Source organism: Sinocyclocheilus grahami, unplaced genomic scaffold (assembly GCF_001515645.1).
Source record: "Sinocyclocheilus grahami isolate Dianchi unplaced genomic scaffold, SAMN03320097.WGS_v1.1 scaffold1417.1, whole genome shotgun sequence".
Classification (NCBI taxonomy): Eukaryota; Metazoa; Chordata; class Actinopteri; order Cypriniformes; family Cyprinidae; genus Sinocyclocheilus; species Sinocyclocheilus grahami.
Genome location: NW_015506596.1, coordinates 140,217 through 159,458, shown reverse-complemented (window position 1 = coordinate 159,458; position 19,242 = coordinate 140,217). Strand labels below are relative to the sequence as shown.

General features: G+C 35.3%; 2 protein-coding genes across 2 annotated transcripts in view; both read left to right on the top strand.

Annotated features, from left to right (window-relative positions):
• Positions 1-1,542: 1,542 nt before the first annotated feature.
• Positions 1,543-12,217, top strand: LOC107570113 (transcription intermediary factor 1-alpha-like). Its single transcript, XM_016256314.1, has 10 exons — positions 1,543-2,037; positions 2,392-2,523; positions 4,000-4,111; positions 4,267-4,312; positions 5,088-5,223; positions 5,432-5,652; positions 7,719-7,851; positions 7,994-8,068; positions 10,588-10,734; positions 11,689-12,217. The coding sequence occupies exons 1-10, from the start codon at positions 1,543-1,545 to the stop codon at positions 12,019-12,021; spliced, it is 1,830 nt and encodes a 609-aa protein (XP_016111800.1). The 3' UTR covers positions 12,022-12,217.
• Positions 12,218-17,698: 5,481 nt separating this feature from the next.
• The window catches only part of LOC107570112 (NACHT, LRR and PYD domains-containing protein 12), a 59,977-nt gene continuing 58,433 nt past the window's right edge, over positions 17,699-19,242 (top strand). Inside the window, exon 1 of the mRNA XM_016256313.1 lies at positions 17,699-17,987. The gene's annotated coding sequence lies outside the window, so the exon portion shown is untranslated. The remainder of the gene's footprint in view (positions 17,988-19,242) is intronic.

Sequence of the window (19,242 nt, the reverse complement as noted above, 5' to 3'; positions counted from 1 at the left end):
TCTCAGTCTAGCACAGTACACATAGCAAGGTTTTTTTTTATTCTTTTAAATTAGACTAAAACTAATAGAATAGGTAAGTGCATTGACTGGTCAGGAGAACAGCTACTGTCGGATCATCTGGTTACAATAAGAAGTAGAGTTGAGTGTCATCAGCATAGCAATGATAGGAAGAGCCATGCTTCTGAATGACAGATCCTAATGATGACATGTAGATGGAGAAGAGAAGTGGTCCAAGCACTGAGCCTTGAGGAACCCCAGTAGCAAGAAGTTGTGACTAGATTTTCCAATGTAATCGATATTAAAATGACTTACCCAGAAATGACAAGTGCAGTGGGAAAAGTGTCAAAATGTTAAGATGTGTAGTATGTAAAAACACATTTTATTTATTTTTATGGCATATTTTTCCTGTTCTTGTCAGTCTTCAGCAGGTGGATGAAAACCGCAAGACTGTGACTAATGAAATTAAAAAATCTATCTGCAATCTCATAATGGAGATCAACAGGAAGGGGAAGCTATTGGTCAATCAACTTGAGGTAGTGTCCAGTATTTCATCATCAAGAGCAGTGCTTCCCAACTGGTTGTCTTAGGTTATTATGGACTACGTACAGCAAGGAAAAACAAAACCAAATGCTAGTCATAAAACCTTAATAATAGAGCGTAATTGACAAAGTAAAATATAAGCATCCTCACAAACAATAAAAAAAAAACACAAAGTAGAAGAAAATACCAACTAGACTACAATAAATAGGATTTACTTGCAGCAAAACACATGCTATCAGTACAATTTTGGTTAGACATCTAATGGGTTCAGGAAACCCTGCTATAGTGAATGTATAGTGAATACACATTTTTCTAGCAATGCTCGACTCCAAGATATTTCACTGGAAATATTTATTTTCCAATGTAATCGATATTAAAATGACTTACCCAGAAATGACAAGTGCAGTGGGAAAAGTGTCAAAATGTTAAGATGTGTAGTATGTAAAAACACATTTTATTTATTTTTATGGCATATTTTTCCTGTTCTTGTCAGTCTTCAGCAGGTGGATGAAAACCGCAAGACTGTGACTAATGAAATTAAAAAATCTATCTGCAATCTCATAATGGAGATCAACAGGAAGGGGAAGCTATTGGTCAATCAACTTGAGGTAGTGTCCAGTATTTCATCATTAAGAGCAGTGCTTCCCAACTGGTTGTCTTAGGTTATTATGGACTACGTACAGCAAGGAAAAACAAAACCAAATGCTAGTCATAAAACCTTAATAATAGAGCGTAATTGACAAAGTAAAATATAAGCATCCTCACAAACAATAAAAAAACCCCACAAAGTAGAAGAAAATACCAACTAGACTACAATAAATAGGATTTACTTGCAGCAAAACACATGCTATCAGTACAATTTTGGTACACGTTTTTGGTCACCGTTTGATGTCTAATGTAAAATCTTTGTGCTGGAGCTCTGCTATATGGATAACAGCACATGCACAAATGATTCCAGCACTCGAAAACAAAGTCCCACTAAGTAGTGTGCATGTGTCAAATATGTCCAATGTCAATGGAGTGCACTTTCAATGGCTTGCGTGTGTAAAAGAGAGAAATTCTTGCAAATGTACAAGTTATCAACTGGAAATATTCTTGAATCTTTTCTCAGGTTCTTTAGTCGTAGAGAAAACTCCAGTGCGTCATCCCAGCGGTCCACAGCCATTTCCTTTCCAGCAAATGAACCCAGGCCCTAGACCCGACGGTCTTCAGACCGGGTTCCTGAGCTCACAGTCCCAGCAGCAGCAGCAGCAGCGGCAAAGCACATTGGCCCAGCTGCAAATGCAGGTGGAGAAACTCTCCCAGCACACCAACCGCCACCAACCGCCCAACCAGTGGTCATGGTACCATGGCATGCGCTTACCAGGGCCACCTCCACATAGACCCATGCAGGGTGGATCACCCTCTCAGGCATTACCCAGCATGCCTCAACATGGGCGTCGATATGGTGCACGGAGCCCACCACCTGTGCTTCAGCCCACTAACCTACCTCTACAGGTGAAGTGTGATTTTTTAATATTACAGAAAGTTAGAATAATTTCTACAGGATCATGTGACACTAAAGACTGGAGTAAAGGCTGCATAAAATTTGGATTTGCTACCACAGGAATAAATAACATTTTAAAATATTTAATAATAGAAAACGGTTATTTTAAATTATAGTAACATTTCACAATATTACAGTTTTTATTGTATTTTTTATCAAATAAATGCAGCCTGGTTGAAGCTTGGTGAATTATTCCATATTGAATTATTCCTTTTGACTGGTAGTGTACATGTTAATATAATGCTCATTAATGACTGGAAGAACAATTGTGTAATTCTAAACTTGCTGTTTTTTCTTTCTTAAAGACTTTGAGGGGTCTTATCAACAATCCCACCTACCCTGCTAAACCGATGGAGGTGCTGCCAAGAACCCGCTATCCGCACAGTGCTGCTTTCTCCAGTGGAGCTTCACTTCCTTCTCCACAGACGTTCAATCAGGTGAGTGTGCCGGACATCATGTTATCAGCATTGGGTGAAAAGTGTGCCTGCTTGACAGGTTAAAAAAAAAGTATCTTTTATAAAAATTATCGATTGTTTTGAGTGAATTTTAAGAAGTATAAGTGTGCAGTTTTGTAGTGGATCTAATTTGGTAGTGGATTATGGGTAGTTCATGATGGAATCAAATACTGAAACTACATTAATCAAATTGTGACACATAAAGTTTTTATGATTACAGTTTTTATTTACATAATAATGTTTAAGTACAAATATTCTTTGTAGTATCTCAATATAATTACGTTACAGTAGGGCTGGGCATTAAATACGTTCTACGGCTCTGTGTATTAAATGCCGCTCCATCTGAAAGCACGTGCTGGAGATTTACTACTAATCACAGAACCGGCTTTACTGACGAGATGCGCATGACAATCGCATTCGATTATTTGCACAGCCCTAAGTTATAGTATAATTAAGAAAGCAATGTTTCTAAATATTTTGCTGCTGCTTAATCGTATCCAATTGAATAATAATTATAAAATAATAATTTCTAAAAATAAACATCTCATTCTTAAATAATAGGTTGGCTTAATATTATATTTATATTTTGTTTTCATATATTTTTATTCATCACATTCCACGTGCACTGTTTGTTCTCAAGCTTTAAGGGAAGTAATGTTTGTTTGCTTAATACAAGATGTGTATTAAGTTTATACTGTGAAAAACTGATAATTAAATAATTATTGCAACTATTTGTTGTACAATCAATCAGAAAAAATGTAATTGTGTCAACTGTAACCTTTTTTTAATGAAAAAAAAAATACTAGTCCTATCAAACGATTAATCGTGATTAATGGCATCCAAAATAAAAGTTTTTGTTTACATAATATTTGTGTGTATACTGTGCATATTTATTATGTATATATAAATACAAACACACACATGCATGCATGCGCATATATAAGAAAAATGTCATGTTTATGTTAAATGTATTTATATGTAATATAAAATATAAGTATATAAATGTATATACATGTAAATATTTTCAAAATATATACTGTATTTTATATATACATAATAAATATACACATTATGTAAACAACAACTTCTATTTGGGATGCGATTAATCGTTTGACAGCACTAAAAATACAGATTTTTACCTATAGGCCAGAAAGAAAAACATGGAGATGTTTGTTTATTTATTTATTTTGTCAACCACCCATATACAGTATAAATGTTATTGGCCTATGAAAAACTCTTAATAATTTTAGATTTTTAAAATGTTTTTGACTGCATTTATTTGATCCAAAATTCAGTAAAAGCAGTAGTATTGTGAATGTGGAGTAATGTTAGAGTTCTGTGTAAATATATTTTATAATTGAATCAATTTCTGTGATGGTAAAGATGAGTTTTTTCAGCAGCTATTATGACTCATTTGTAATATACATATGCAAAATTCTGTTTGCACTTTTTAAGCAGAACATGCAGGTAACGTCGTACCTGAACAGGAGATTTGATCCCAGCATGCAGCTGTCTGCTCAGAGGCCCAGTTATCAACCCAGTCACCTCTCCACACCTACAGAACGAACTGGTACACTTCTTCAGCAAAAAATATTGTCTGGTATCGGTAACCACCTTGTCTTGTCGATTGGAGACATAAATGCTTGCTGCCTAGTTCATGTTCGGTTATCAAATGCTTTGTTTTATACATTACTGAATATTGTCTTGATTTTATTGAACTTTTAGTACAAGGAAGACAAATGTCCGTCACATCATCAGAACCAAAGACCAGGTAAACATTCTTCCGTTAATTCAAGGTTTTGAGTTCTTTTAAGTCATTATGTGTTTTGTTTTCTGTAGTTAATTCATTAGTTTGTTTTCTGTTAGTTAATCAGGAAATGCCTAACATACAACAAATTTTGCTTTGTGTAGATTTTATGTTGTACTTGAAAGATTTAAGATTAAAACGTGAAAATATCTTATCAACTTGCACTGATGCAACGGAATGGCCAGCATTCGAAATGTAACCAATAGGTATGTCATTGTCAAGTCAAGGATGTAAATGAGAGGTGATGAAAGTGTATCATAGTGTAGATAATTGTTTCCTTAGCGGAAAAGTCTGCAACATTTAATCGCTCCCATTAAATGAATGAAGCTGTTAACATTGCAAGCATATGTAGCTTTATTTATTATAATGAGAGCGATGTAAAGATTACTTTTAGAACTTGTAAAGAAATATTCAAATTGAACTTTTTTTTTCTCTCAACGACTCTCCAAATAAGGAAAATAAAATAGGAAGTTTGATTAAAGCTGTTAGATGAAAGGCTTTTGCAGTTGTGCTGAACCGATTTATATATAAAAATATTTTTAAATAACAGTGTTGTGCATTTACATACTTTTTTTTTTTAAATTAAAATATATATATAAAAAAATGGATTTACATTAGTAATAATTGAAGCATGTCATCACAGTGTGAAAATGTTCCAATCTTTTACTGCCTTGCTGTTTCCTTCACAAAATGCACATCTAATCATTTAGTTGTTTGCTGCTTTAATTTTTTTCCCAAGTTCTGGCCCCTGGAAGCGTGTAGAAGCCCCCCAGAGTGGCCCATCAAACCCCTCCACCAAGAGGAGACGCAGGTCGTCTCCAGGGCCGGTCATTGTCATCAAAGATGAACCAGAGGATGACGGTGAAGTTCATTTTGTAAGATTTTACTCATTCTGCACCAGATCAGAGATGGAATAGATTTGAACATCAGATTTATTCTGATTTGACATCTTAACAACAAAGACAACGTTTTGTCCCCTGTTTTTAAAAGAGCAAATTTAGCAAATTCATGTATTTTGTCAGGTACACACAAATAACAGTTTTTCACAGTATTTTTTTATTTTAATTTTGTGTGTTACTGTAGGTAAACACCAATGCTAAAGCCAGTCTTCCAGACAGCACAGGCGTTCAGTCTCAAACGCCACAAGGTGAGCAGCAATCAGAGAAGACCCCAGAAGCAGATGAAGACCCCAATGAGGACTGGTGCGCGGTGTGCCAGAACGGAGGAGAACTGCTCTGCTGTGACAAATGTCCCAAAGTCTTCCATCTTAGCTGCCATATTCCCACATTGACTGCCTCTCCAAGGTATCGGATTAATCAAAATCATCATTACTCCAGTCTTCAGTGTTACATGCTGATTTGGTATTCAAGAATTGTCATGCCTACTTTGGGATAAATGCAACAAATGTTGAAAACAGTTTTTGCTGCGTAATATTTTTGTGAAAACCGTGATACACTACCATTCAAACGTTTAGGGTAAGTAGGTGACAGTGAAGACATTTATAATGTTACAAAGGATTTCTATTTTAAATAAATGCAGTTGTTTACAATTTCTATTCACCAACGAATCCTAAAAAATTATCATGATTTCCACGAAAATATTGAGCAGCAGAACCGTTTTCAACATTTGTTGCATTTATCCCAATGTAGGCATGACAATATCGTAGAGATGTAAAGATATAAAAATCTCACGATACAATAATGTCACGATACGATATTTATTGCGATATTTTAAAAAACCGATAATTGAAGATTTAATTTTGGTTAGTTTTTAACAAAAACTTATTTGTTCGAATTAAATAAACAATAATGAAGTTCTTTTATAATGAGATTACATTGAAAGCTTTGAAAATAATTATAAATCAATCCCTTTTTTTCCAGTCAGATGCAGTGGTCACCTTTAACATTTTATTTAAAGATTGAACATTTGTAGATGGTCTAAAGAAAGAGTTGTTAACATTCTGAAAATCTTTCAGAGCTCATAATCTGTTTGGAAAAAAAGAAAAGAAAAAAAAAACATTACACATTAATAAATAAATCTGTTTATATAAAATTATTTCATTTACAAGTGTCATGTTTGTGATTTTTATTCATGTAAGCTATATCTTCTGACCTTTAAATCAAAGCATACTCATGATTTTAGAACCTCAGTTACTGCTTTATTTAATCAGAAACACAATCTTAATGTTATTTGTATATTTTACTTTCATTTTATTTAAATTTTAAGCCATTATCGGCCAATTCCGATATCGTTCCGATAATATCATGCATCTATAGCTCCAACCCATGTTCTTAACTAAGAAATCTTAAGTCAGAAAAAAGTCAGCGAATTTACTTGAACTTTAAAGGGGACTCTTATTATTTGTGATATACTGTCTCAGTCTAAATTACATTCACACTGGTGTTTTAGGAAGCCAAACAAATTAGAATATAATAATAATAGCAACAATGACAGTAATAGCCATATATTGTAAAACAACTGCACTGTAAAATAAATTTAAATTAATATTTCATAGTAATATGAATTATATTATTTTTGGTTCACACTACAGTAGGGAAATTACAATATTTCTTTCCTAATTTCTACACTTCAAAGAGATATTTTGAATTTGGACTGCCTTTAAACCGCTAGCTGTCAGTAATTCATACGGCACTTTTAAGCTTTTATTTTGACGGAAATGGCAGTAGAGCTTTTATTTCGAAGTTAACTCCAGCTTCAGTGAAAACAGGCTTACAAAAACGCATCTTACTACAAATCTAATGAAATGCTGTAATCATCTGCCAAGAAAATTAAGCCTAACTGATAGCTGTTGAGTTCCCAAACCTGCCTTAAACTCACAGCACATGCAATAAACCAGTTCACTGCTTTCATTCACGGAAAACACCAGATCACGAGCTGATCGCCTCAACAATGTGTGCGCTTCACTTTGAAACGTGCAGCAAAAACAGACTTGATGAAGGGATTAAGCCATATTATGCTTTGTGTTATAGTTCATTTGACAGATACTGTGCCAAAGCATGGCCCAAAACACAACTTTAAAGACCTTTTATGTTAGAATAAGTAGTTTAAATGTATTTTAAAAACTACGCTTTTTGCCTGGAATACCTATCATTTCATATCGTCATGTGACCACGATAATATCTAATATAATATCTGACATAATAGAGTTTTGCTATCGCGATATCACGATATTGGTCATATCATTCCATCCCTACAATATCATTTTTCATTTAAAATTTGTATTTAATGTAAAATTTTCTACAAAGATTTTGAGCATGGTCACCCTTTTGCTAATATGCAACAGATGTGATTGTAGTTTTCTTCTATTAATTCTACTGTAGTTATGTGTTGTGTTTGTGTGTATCTGTAGTGGTGAGTGGTATTGTACGTTCTGCCGTGACCTTACCTCACCTGAAATGGAGTATAACGACAGTGGTAGCGGAGAATCGAACAATGTGAAGCAGGATCCAGATTCTGAGGCTTTCGCTCCTGTGGATAAAAGAGTATGAACTGATTTCAGTTAACTAACTAATTTAACTTAACTCATTTTTCAATTAGTTCTGCTTTATTTTAGATGTCACTTTAGAACTATTAAGTTTAAAATATCTTTTAAAATGGCTGCAATTATTTGTTGTGTTCATGCAGAAATGTGAGCGACTGCTGCTTCGTCTTTACTGCAATGAGCTCAGCACGGATTTTCAGGAGCCTATAACACCATCGGTAAGATCTTCTATGGCATTCTAGATACATGAACTACGTTTATTTTCATTGGGGAAATAATTTAAAAATAAAATAATTTAAACGTGTGGGTCAAATTTCAATTCGAAGAAAAACAGTAACTGCATCCCAAATGACACACTATACACTGTACTTGTACACTCAACCATGTAGTCTATGAATTTTATAAGGTTATTTTGTTATTAATAATCGGGAGTCTGATAGCCCCTCCCCCTTTGCGACATAACTAAAGCTGCGAGTGCAGAGATGGAAACTTGAGTCTGCGACTTGGACTCGAGTCACACTTGAAGGCAGAGTAAGTGATTTCTGGTAGCCAATTTTGATATTTGAAATCACCAAAACAAACACTCCCCTACCCCAAATGGGTCTTGCCTCTATTTTGATAGCTCCACCCCACATATACGTACACAACCCAGGCAACGATTAGTTCTGGGAAACAAAGCAAAACCAATGTGTGTCTACGGATGTGAGCGGCGCGGCGCAACAAATCCCCGACAGAAAACTGCTGCGGGGTTCTATTTATGACGTGCTGACACAAATTTCGAATGGTTTTCAGCGGTCGTTTGATCGTGTCCAGTGTAGGCAGACTTTAGCTGTTGTAGACACGGTGTTACTCACCTATTGAGAAGAAACAAAGCAACCTCGGCGTCCGATCGCAGGCCTCTGCTCCTTGAGTTCTCTCCAGCGCTGGAAAGCTGATCCGATATTTACACGGGTCCTACTTCTTGCCTTATCGTTCCGCAGACGTTTTCCTCTTGTTTTTTATCCGCCATCTCTATCGCTCGGCCTTGCTAATGTCCGTCCCATGCACTGGAAGCTCTCTCCTCCACATCACGAGTAGACACGCCCCTTATTGCTGATTGGCTACAAGTTTGTTTTGCTATTCGGCCCGAATCAGTTTTCTAAATTGTTTTTGAAAAATCACATACCCTGCCTTTAAGTCGCATAAATAGAGACTTGCGACTTGACTTGGACTCGTGAACAGCTGACTCGAGACTTGACTTGGACTCGTGACTCGTGAACGCGTTCATACAACAGCGTTCATAAGTGTGGTGCTGTTTTGTTTACAGCAGAAACCAAGGAAACGCTGTATCGTTGGTGTTGTAAGCGCCACCTGCTGGCAGAGAGTGAATTTGCGTTCATCAGCCCGTCTACGGTTTTGTTTCGTGCAGATGTTTTATGTGCTATAGTTTCACAAATCTGAAGTCAGACCATTCTGTTTTTGCCTCAAATTTCGAAATCATACAATTCAATTCCGATTAAAAACTGCTCTTTGTTTGGATACAGTGGTTGCCTCCAATTTTAAATGGAAAGACCACAGACAAAGCCTTACTTTGTTTATATGAAGAGATTAAATATGAATATAACAGTTGAAACTAACCATAATTTTAAAATGAGTTTTTCCAAAAATAATTGCTTTTAAATAAATAAAAAATTGAATAGTATAAAATGCTAAATTAAGGATGACCATAAATAAGGAGTTAACCAACAATAAGAATTTTGACTGATTAATATATAAAAAAAAAAAAAACAAGATCACATACAAGTACAATTTTATTGCTACATTCAGAAATAATGTAAAATACCGGTAAATAAAATGAAAGGTTTAAAAATTTTCTGTATACAATTAAATGATGATTTCCGTAAAAGTTTGTGTGCTTTATTAGACAGTTTTGAATAAATGAACAAGACATTCAGTAAAAGTAGCTGAAAGAACTATTGCTAAAAATAGAACAAAGACTTGTGACTTGGACTCCACTGTAAAGACTTGAGACTTGGACCTCAGAGACTTGAGAACATGTCTGGTTGAGTGCATGAAGTGTCCAACATTCCACACTTTAATTTTTTTGGGTTATTTAAGTGCATCGTCCAGGTTTTTGAAGTGCGCTTTTTCAGTGTGAACACACTACTCGCACTATTTATACTACAAAACGTCATAGAATAGTGCATAAGTATGCGATTTGGGATGCACCTAGTATTTTGCATAAAGAAAATTGAGCCTGTTTTGTGAAATATATGATAATATGGTAATCTAGTATTTTTGCATGACATTATCTGTGACATTATTGTCATGATAATTAAGTATAATAGGAAATCTTAAATTAACGGGAAACTAAATAATTTTCATTGCATGTTAAAATATCTATACATTGAGTAGTATTTTTACTGCCTTCAATTAATGCTGATTTAAATAAAAACTGAATTAATAAATATGCAAATCATTGTGTTTGGAAGGGTATTGAGAATGTTTTTTTTGCATTACAGAAATTAGAATTTGGAAAGGAAAATGTGCTTAATTGTCATAAATGCCACTGTACAAAAATGTGTTAATTCATGTCAGTAAGCAGAATATAATTTCTTATGTTTTTCTTCAGATTTTGGGGTGACCCAGATATACTTACTAGTAGGGTTTGGATCAAAGCTTTAGTTTTGTTTTTTCATTTAATGATAAAGACTGTTTTCTGTTCTGTCCCTTGTTCACGCCCCAAATTTGATGCCAGTCGATGCCAGAGTACAGTGAGATAATAAAGACACCAATGGACCTGTCGGTGATCAGAAGCAAACTGAAGGACAGCAATTACAAGAGCACTGAGGACTTTGTTGAGGATGTCAGGCTGATTTTCAAAAACTGTGCAACTTTCCACAAGGTATGCTGCCTCGCATTGATTTACAATATTGTTTTCAAGATATAAGGGATGATTCTTCAATTAGGGGAACTTTCTGTCTAGTAAGTTGATTTTAAGAAAAAAAGCATAAAAATAGTTTTATTAGATGGATTATACATAGCTTTAAATTGGGGCTGCACGATAAATATTGCACTGTTTTATCTCGTCAGTAAAGCCGGTTCTGTAATCGGCGATAAATCTCTACACGTGCGTGCTTTCACGTGGAGCCGCATTTACTACACATAGTCGTTGTTCACTGACAAGCTACGCAAAACATGCGCAAAATATGATCGTGGTTTTGCGCAGCTTGTCAGTGAACAACGGCTCTGTGTAGTAAATGCTGCTCCACGTGAATGCACGCATGTGATGGAGATTTACCGCTGATTACAGAACCAACTTTACTGACGAGATGCGCATTAAATATCGTGCGATATTTATCGTGCAGCCCTACTTTAAATGTTTTATGTTATTTATTCATTTATTTAGGGCCAACCTTTTCATACCTTCCATCTATAGTGACGTTTTAAATTCACAAAACTTCTACTTTTCATTTTTCTAAAAACTTGTAACATCAAATCGTTTTTCTTTTCCAGTTAATTTGGTATTTGTGTACAATTGTTTTTGTTTGTTTGTTTTTTAAATAAAGAATCGCCGTCCAATAGACTGATATCATTACCATTACATTCAGTTCAGTAAGATTTATAGGTTAATTGACTGCTAGATAATGTGTTGTTAACCAAAGGCTGTTCGAAGGTTGTGATAAATGTTTTAACAGTTTAAAGGGTTAGTTCACCCAAAAAATTCTGTCATGTACTTAACCTCAGTTGTTTCAAACCTATATGAATTTCTTCTGAACGGTGGTACAAACAGTGGTACAGCTTGAATGAGGCATATCACAATGTGACGTGTAATGTTGTGTATTCACGTTGTTTGTAGGAAGACACTGAGATGGCCAATGTGGGTGCTAATCTGGAGAGTTACTTTGAGGAACAGCTGAAACTATTGTATCCAGACCGGACATTTCCTGGCGTGAAGGAGGAGAGCGTTGCTTCTTTGTGTCCTGATGATACAAGTCCCTTATCAAAGACGCCTCCACAAGACACTTCCCCTGCTGAGGAGATTGTGAAACCCTCCAGTGAAGATCTCCCTCAGGGAGAACCGCACACTAAAGACATTGAGAAGAAGCCAGAGAACTTAAGCTCTCCTGCAGGATCCAGTCCAGCAGATGCTGAAACGGACAGTAAAGCAACTAAAGATCCAACTTCCTGAAAGAATCTTCCTTGTTCATCCTCTAAAGACTGGATGGTGACATGCACTTTCCTAGAGTGTGAAACCTCTGGTTCAACTGCAATAATTATACTGTACATTTTAATTGTTTTAAGCATTTGGAAAATAGACAGTTTGACCACTAAAGATGTAATATAACAATGCAATGTGGAATATAGGCATAATAAATACCTATATGAATACATCTAAAAGATGTCCGTTTGAATTTTTGTTTTAGTCATGTGCGGAAATGAAAGATGGCAAATTACATAGTTCACGTTTAAATTATAGTTCACTCGGGGAAAAAAAAAAGGTTGTTTATTTAGTTATTTTCTGTCAAACACAAAAGTAGACATTTTTGAGTCACTGCTCTTATCCATATATAGTGAGAGTGCATGATGTCTGTCAAGCTTCAAACAGAACAAAAACATTTCTCTACAACGATAACATTATGACTGTGTTCATGTCCAGATTACAAATCCAGCATCACACACACACTAATTTAAAACCATGAGACTGCTTAAGTAGTTATGGTTTGAGGCATCAAAATAGACAACAAATAGAAGTATAGGAAATATGTAATGACCTATATGAATAACATACTGTACATCGAGGTTATTGTGATTGACCCACTACCAACATAAGAATACTACAATAAATGTGTTAGCCTTGTCCACAAAACCATAATCAGACACATATTAATTTGTAACATAATCAGGCATTTAAGTAGCCTTTAGATCAAAAGGTTTTTAGGATCATGAAACAAGTGTTTTAATTGTATACACGTGTACAATTGAATTTCAAGCATCAAGAGGATAAAGGGGAAGCTAGTACTTCTTTTTAATTGGCCAACAACACTCTTAAAAATAAAGGTGCTTCCCGATGCCATAGAATAACTTTTTTGTCTAAATGGCTCTATAAAAAACCTTTAACATCTGAAAAAACTGTTTCACAAAAGGTTCTTTGTGGCAAAAGGTTCTTCAGATTATAAAAAGGTAAGAAAGAGATGGTTCTTTAAAGAACCTTTGAGTGGTTCTTTGTGGAACCAAAAATGGTTGTTCTATGGCATCGCTGTGAAAAACCTTTTAAGCACTTTTATTTTTAAGAGTGAAGATTATTTCCATATATCAGTAATCACATAATGCCTATTATTGTCTAAATGGCTTGGCTAAAAGCTGAGTTAGCTTTCTAAAACCAGTTTTCCATGGTAAGAATTACATTTTGGAATTAAAATGCAAGTTTTACAAACAATTTTACTGAATAGTGATGGGAGAAAAATAGTTTTTTGAAACCGAAACAATGAAATTAATTGCTTCACTGAAAGACTAAACATCACATGCTAGCGACATGTTACTGCATGTTAAGACACCTTTCACAAACCAATTGCAAATGTTCTCTTGAAAGAGTCTAAGTGTAATTTACAAATAATTAATTGTCTGTAGAATTTCTGTTCTTTTATTTATGGTGGTGGTTTTGTGTGTTTTTAGACTGGGCTTGGCTAACTAGGACAATTTGACAATTAACTATTACATATACATGTACATTTAGTCATTTAGCAGACGCTTTTATCCAAAGCGACTTACAAATGAGGACAATGGAAGCAATCAAAATCAACAAAAGAGCAATAATATGCAAGTGCTATAACAAGTCTCAGTTAGCTTAATGCAGTACACGTAGCTAGGTCTTTTTTAAATCATATAATAAATAAAAAAGAAAACGGATAGAATAGAAAAAGAATAGAGCAAGCTTAGAGGCCTTTTGCATTTGTTAATTGTATAATAAATAAAAATGTGTTTTTAGCCAATTCCTGAAGATGGCTAAGGACTCAGTTGCTCGGACTGAGTTGGGCAGGTCATTCCATACTAATATATATATTTATTATACATATTACTATATATAATACAACTATTTCTCTATCCTTGTATATTACATGCATATTTATTTCATTTCATAAAATGTATTAAAAATCTATTCCACATTATAAAAGTCACCCAAAGTAAAACCACACTTGTTTGTGGGTTCAACAAATTAATGCCTTCTAGAAGTGAACCATCACCAAATATTTTGAAACTTACCCACCGGCTCCTCATGTTGACCATCATGTTCCACCTGCTGTAAGTAAACCTGTGGTCACTCTTTTGCCTTCAAGTCAAGTCACCTTTATTTATATAGCGCTTTTAACAATACAGATTGTGCCAAAGCAACTTTACAGTATTAAATAGGAAAATAGTGTGTCAATAATGCAAAATGACAATAAGTTAAAGGCAGTTCATCATTGAATTCAGTGATGTCATCATCCAGCTCAGTTCAGTTTAAATAGTATCTGTGCAATCAAGTCAACGATATCGCTGGATATTAAGTGTCCCCAACTAAGCAAGCCAGAGGCGACAGCAGCAAGGTACCAAAACTCCATCGGTGACAGAATGGAGAAAAAACCTTGGGAGAAACCAGGCTGAGTTGGGGGGCCAGTTCTCCTCTGACCAGACGAAACCAGCAGTTCAATTTCAGGCTGCAGCAAAGTCACATTGTGCAGAGGACTCATTTGTTTCCTGTGGTCTTGTCCCGGTGGCCGTCTAAGAGACAAGGTCTTCACTGGGGATCTGTATCTGGGGCTCATCTAGTTGTCCTGGTCTCCGCTGACATTCAGGGCTGTAGAGGTCTTCTCTAGGTCCTGATCCACCATCTGGGCTGGATACGTACTGGATACGGGTGACTGCAGTGACCATCTGATCTGGATACAGACTGGATCTGGTGGCTATGGTGACCTCGGAATAAGAAAGAAACAGACTAATATAAGCGTAGATGCCATTCTTCTAACGATGTAGCAAGTACATCGGGTGTTATGGGAAGTGTTCCCGGTTCCGGTTGTCTTAATTAATGCAGCCTAAAAATCCTTTAATGGATTTGAATATTAGAAATGTGTTAGTGTGTTATGTGTAAGCCAGGTTAAAGAGATGGGTCTTTAATCTAGATTTAAACTGACAGAGTGTGTCTGCCTCCCGAACAATGTTAGGTAGGTTATTCCAGAGTTTGGGCGCTAAATAGGAAAAGGATCTGCCGCCCGCAGTTGATTTTGATATTCTAGGCATTATCAAATTGCTAGAGTTTTGAGAACGCAGTGGACGTGGAGGACTATAATGCAATAAGAGCTCGTTCAAATACTGAGGTGCTAAACCATTCAGAGCTTTATAAGTAATACCCTTCCACCTCAAATCCTTACTCACCTTCTTCCTGGCTGGACCCTCTTTGTTTCCTTATTCATCTTCCATTGTCAGAATGTGCTCTATATGCTTGAACCAAAACAACTGAGAAAAACTGTAAGTTCCAAAAAATCATTGAGTGGACTATATAGTAATATATAGTATCCTCATGTAGGGAATAGTGAATGAGGGTAAAGAAAACGGTTTGGTTTCACTTTATTTTGATGGTCCTTTAACACATTCTGTTGACTATAAGTAATGTTGCACAAAACATATCTACTAACTATCACTAGAGTGTCACTAGAGTATTAGTAGAGTGGTAGGGTTAGAGTTAGATTGAGCTGACATGTTCTTGCAAAGTTATTTATAGTCAGTCTGTTGGGAGACCACCACAATAAAGAATTAGCAGATATTAATTATACTATTATATATTATATTAATACTCTAATGAGAGTTAGTTGACATGTAAGTGCAAGGTTCTATTGTCAACAGAATGTTCAAAAGAGACCACACTGTAAAAAATGACCGTGAATTTAATGGTAAAAGACTGTAAAAATGCTACAGAAAAAACCTGTTAAATGGTTAACGGTAAATTCCCCTACTATATACGGTGAAAAACTATATTGGACATTACATGTATTGGACATTCATTTTACGGTAGTATACCATTTTTGGAAGTGAAAAAGACTGTATAATTTACAATGAATAACTGTAAATTGACATTCCCAGAATTCCCTGCGTTACATTTCAAATGTGATGTTTTTTTGTTGAAATAACTGTTTCTTCTTAGTTTTTTCTTATCAGTTTTGTATATTAGGGTTGTGTGTTACACCTAATGTTGTTAAATGAATGTTTATTGCATTATTTCAGTTTCATGTGTGTTACCATGATGGTGTTTGGTGTTTGTGTGAATGACACTGTGCATCTATATATATGTTATTATTTAAAAGCTGCTTGTGATGGGCTTTGGTTCATCATGTGACTTTCTCATTCCCACCTGCATTGGGTGGTTATCAGTGTATTACAAAGGTACAAAACAGATTTCAGTACTTCAATAAGGTTGGTATATTAACATTATATCAGTTAATGAAATTACGGTATTTAACTGTAAATTTAAGTTAAAACCGTAAAACCTAAAACGTTGCTACCGTATTTTTTACGGTAAAATTCCGGCAACCACAGCTGCCATTTTTTTTACCGTAAATTTTACGGATTTTTTTTTTTTTACAATAAAGTGTTACCAACTTTTCTTTAAAAACTTTTTTTTTTAAATTCAGTTACAGGTTTTTCGTGTTATTTTACATTAGACAAGTACATTTACAGTCTAACATTTTCAATCTGTAAAATAAATTGTAAAACTACTGTAATTACAGTACTATTGCTTATCATCTGCTCCAAAGTCTTTGAGAGAGAAACTATCACTCAGCAGGCTCATACAGCCTGCTGTTTTGATGCAATACTGCCTCCTTGTGACTACATTATATGGTAAACTATAACAGACAAACTTATGAATGGAGTACAGTTTCTTTACTTCATTAATACACTCTTTCACTTCAGTCTAATTGGCTGTATTTGTTAATTACCACAAAGTTGTGCATCAGAACTGTGACACAGTGGGGTAGGGCACTAGCTCAAGACACATTGGAACTGTGGTGCTCCCGCAGGTTTGAGTCTGAGCTGCATAATTTCCTGGTTCCTCCTCTGTCTCTGTTCACTCATGTGAATTAAAAACAGAAAAGATCATGAACATAGAAGTGTTCAAAACTAAGTTGTGGTTACAATGCGATAAATAGGAATGTCACAGTATCACTCTTTTTAGAGAACAAGTATGATACCGACACTTACTTATACTTGCCAATACTGATACCTGGATAAACATTTTTTTAAATATAAAATATAGAAAACATGCATTTTGTAAAAGTAATGTGACCATAAACTCATACAAATTGTTTCCTTTTGAATGCAGATTTGTGACATGTAAGATTAGAAAGGTAGATGTGTAGAGTTAAATCAATTTTGTGAGTTCAGTTAAAGTTAGCTTTATAATAATTTAAAATTATAATATCACAATAGGCCTAATCTGTGATTTCACGGTAACATCCTCACGTTTACTGTATTCTGGAGTATTGCAATTTGAGACACAATCTGGACCCCTCAGGTGTAAACAGGGCCTGTGTGTATTTTTAATGCTGGAAAACTGGTATTGTTCGTATTCCTGGAATGATCGTGGTTTGACTGGTTATGAAGAAAAACATTTCTAGTCCCAGACAAGTTTGAGGGCTTCAACAAGTCGCCACATCAGAGGAACAAGAAAAGTCATTATTCATGGATAGCCTATTTCAATTTGTGATTCTGATCTGCCTATAAGGTACTGCGCATTACAGTTTAGTTTCACTTTTGGTTTCACTCAGTGCAAACAATCGAGTAACATGCATGCAGGTCGGGTGCTTCATTTCATCATTTTAAACTAAAATGTCGTATTTGAATTTAATTTCGTGGTTCATATAATGCTTAAAATAGGCCTGTTGAACATGTCCAATGTACAAAAGCAAACTGTACTACTAACAGTGTAACGTTAGGCTATATATATGAATGTGAACACGTTGCGGTGATAGTTTTTACGGGTCAGTTGGCGTCTTAATATCAAAGTTACTTTGACGCGAACTGTGTAACGTTAGTGTTTGCATAAAGTTGAACTCATAACTTTTCAAAATATCCGCTTGTCGTGATGTGTATCGAATAGCTACGTCCAAGTCTAGTCCGTTTCAAGTGTGTATCTCAAAAGCGGTTAACTGTTTATTTATAGCACACCTTTAATTAATCTACGTTTTTAATAACTCACCGCATTGTAGCCTACACAGTCTCCGCACTCGTCGTGTCCTAGACAACATTTGAACAGATTCAGAAAAGATTCCAACTGAGATTTCGGTATAGAGAATCATGATGTGGTTTTCGGGAGTAGGGCCTACGTTACTACAGACAACGCAACCACGGGTGTATATTAGCAGCGTTTATATTTTTTGGTATCTAATGTAGGCTTTGGACTAAGAAACGATCATGTTTGAAATATTCTGTAAGACGCGCAGCGAGGGAGGCTGTATTGATATGTGACCCTGAACCACAAAACCAGTCTTAAGTGTCAATTTTTCGAAATCTGAATAAATAAGCTTTCCATTGATGTATGGTTTGTTAGGATAGGACAATATTTGGCCGAGATACAACTATTTGAATAGGCTATCTGAAATCTGAGGGTACAAAAAAATCTAAATATTGAGAAAATCGCCTTTTAAGTTGTCCAAATAAAGTCCTTAGCAATGCACTAATTAGCTACTAAACAAAACTGAAGTTTTGATATATTTACGGTAGGAAATTTACAAAATATATTCATGGAACATGATCTTTACTTAATACCCTACTGATTTTTGGCATAAAAGAAAAATCGATAATTTTGACCCATACAATGTATTTTTGGCTATTGCTACAAATATACCCCAGCACTTGAGACTGGTTTTGTGGTCCAAGGTCACATACAGGTGCATCTCAATAAATTGGTAAATGTTTGTGGCTTATCCTCCTTGTGAAGGGTGTCAATGATTGTCTTCTGGACAACTGTCAAATCAGCAGTCTTCCCCATGATTGTGTAGCCTAGTGAACCAAACTGATAAACCATTTTGAAGGCTCAGGAAACCTTTACAGGTGTTTTGAGTTGATTAGCATGTCAAATATGAGCCAAAATCACCACAATTAAAAAAAAACAAAGACTTAAACTTCTTCAGTCTGTGTGCATTGAATTTATTTAATACACGAATTTCACAATTTGAGTCATTCGCAAAGCTTTTATTGTGGAGAAGACAGAGACATGGTCATAAAGCAGGCAGGGTCAAACAGAGGCAGACAGGTATATGGCAGGCAAAACACAAGAATAATCCTAGGGCTAGTGTGGGTTTGACTGGTTCTGGTGGCCACCACGTAGACCACCACGGCGGAGCAGAGGACCACCAAAGCCAGACAGTAGACCACCACG

What these genes read in the sequence shown, in the direction of transcription:
- LOC107570113 (XM_016256314.1), top strand. Translation starts at nt 1,543, where the DNA reads ATGTCCAATGTCAATGGAGTGCACTTTCAATGGCTTGCGTGTGTAAAA. An exon ending in ACATTGACTGCCTCTCCAAG is followed by an intron (nt 5,653 to 7,718) that starts GTATCGGATTAA and finishes GTGTATCTGTAG; the next exon opens with TGGTGAGTGGTATTGTACGT. An exon ending in TCGCTCCTGTGGATAAAAGA is followed by an intron (nt 7,852 to 7,993) that starts GTATGAACTGAT and finishes GTGTTCATGCAG; the next exon opens with AAATGTGAGCGACTGCTGCT.